The sequence below is a fragment of the Myotis davidii genome, unplaced genomic scaffold, assembly GCF_000327345.1.
Source record: "Myotis davidii unplaced genomic scaffold, ASM32734v1 scaffold200, whole genome shotgun sequence".
Lineage (NCBI taxonomy): Eukaryota > Metazoa > Chordata > Mammalia > Chiroptera > Vespertilionidae > Myotis > Myotis davidii.
Genome location: NW_006293700.1, coordinates 2,359,696 through 2,360,555, shown reverse-complemented (window position 1 = coordinate 2,360,555; position 860 = coordinate 2,359,696). Strand labels below are relative to the sequence as shown.

Below are 860 nucleotides of genomic sequence, written 5' to 3'. Positions count from 1 at the left end.
AATTCTAGTTTAGAGAACAGACAGGCACATTCCAGAGCGCTGATGAAGTCTGAGCTACTCAGAACCAGGACTCTCACAGGTCCGCTTAGCTGAGCAGTTTCGGTTTGAGATTGCCGTTTCTCCTCGTATATCTGACGCTCTTTTGATTTTACAGACGTGGCCGTTTGTGGTCTCGGGGCGACCCGACTCTGACACCAAAGAAGTTTCAGCTGCCAGCAGACTCTGTGGGACCACCGCTTAGGTGGAACTTGAACGCCATGGGTTACTGGTTAAGCGCCTGCGTTTGGGGGCCACGGAGAGAAGGGAGACTACGTGAGAACCCCCAGAGAATGGGGGGGAAGTTCCATTGGATTCTCCTAGACACCCCCCGACTCAGAATTTTCAACACAAGTGGCGGGCGCAAGGGGGCAGAGCCCTAGAGTTGGCGGCGTTGCTGTCGTCGCAGGGCGCCCAAGGCACCGGCTGCAGCGGCGGACCTGGGCGAGGACGCTTCACCTCTCCAGGAAGCGCTTGCTCCCGTCTCAGATCCGACCTCAGATCCAGCAGTGCAGACCCGCACGCTGCCGTCAGAGCCCAGCGCCGAGCCCCCTGGGGTCAGTTTCCGAGCTGAGCCATATGTGTATTTATATATATGCATCACACGTGACGGCACTGCTCTGCGCAGCCCGGCCTTTACCATTAGACTGGCTAGGACGCTCTCGCCCTGACAATCGGCTTCGAAGACAGGAATCTTCGCGTGAGACCCACATCGGGCAGGTTTTTAAGTTGCAAAGAGAGGAGAGTGAATACCTGGGTGGGCTTAGAATCCCACAGGGTGGAGCCCTCCAGGCGGACGGGCCGGTGGGGGGCCCTCCCTTGTC

The 860-nt window shown here is 58.0% G+C and overlaps 1 protein-coding gene across 1 annotated transcript in view; it reads left to right on the top strand.

Annotated features, from left to right (window-relative positions):
- Positions 1–835, top strand: part of MSC (musculin) — a 76,364-nt gene extending 75,529 nt beyond the window's left edge. The window contains exon 3 of the mRNA XM_006767357.2: positions 155–835. Within this exon, the coding sequence (XP_006767420.1) occupies positions 155–241 (87 nt within the window). The 3' untranslated portion in view covers positions 242–835. The remainder of the gene's footprint in view (positions 1–154) is intronic.
- The last annotated feature ends 25 nt before the right edge of the window (positions 836–860 follow it).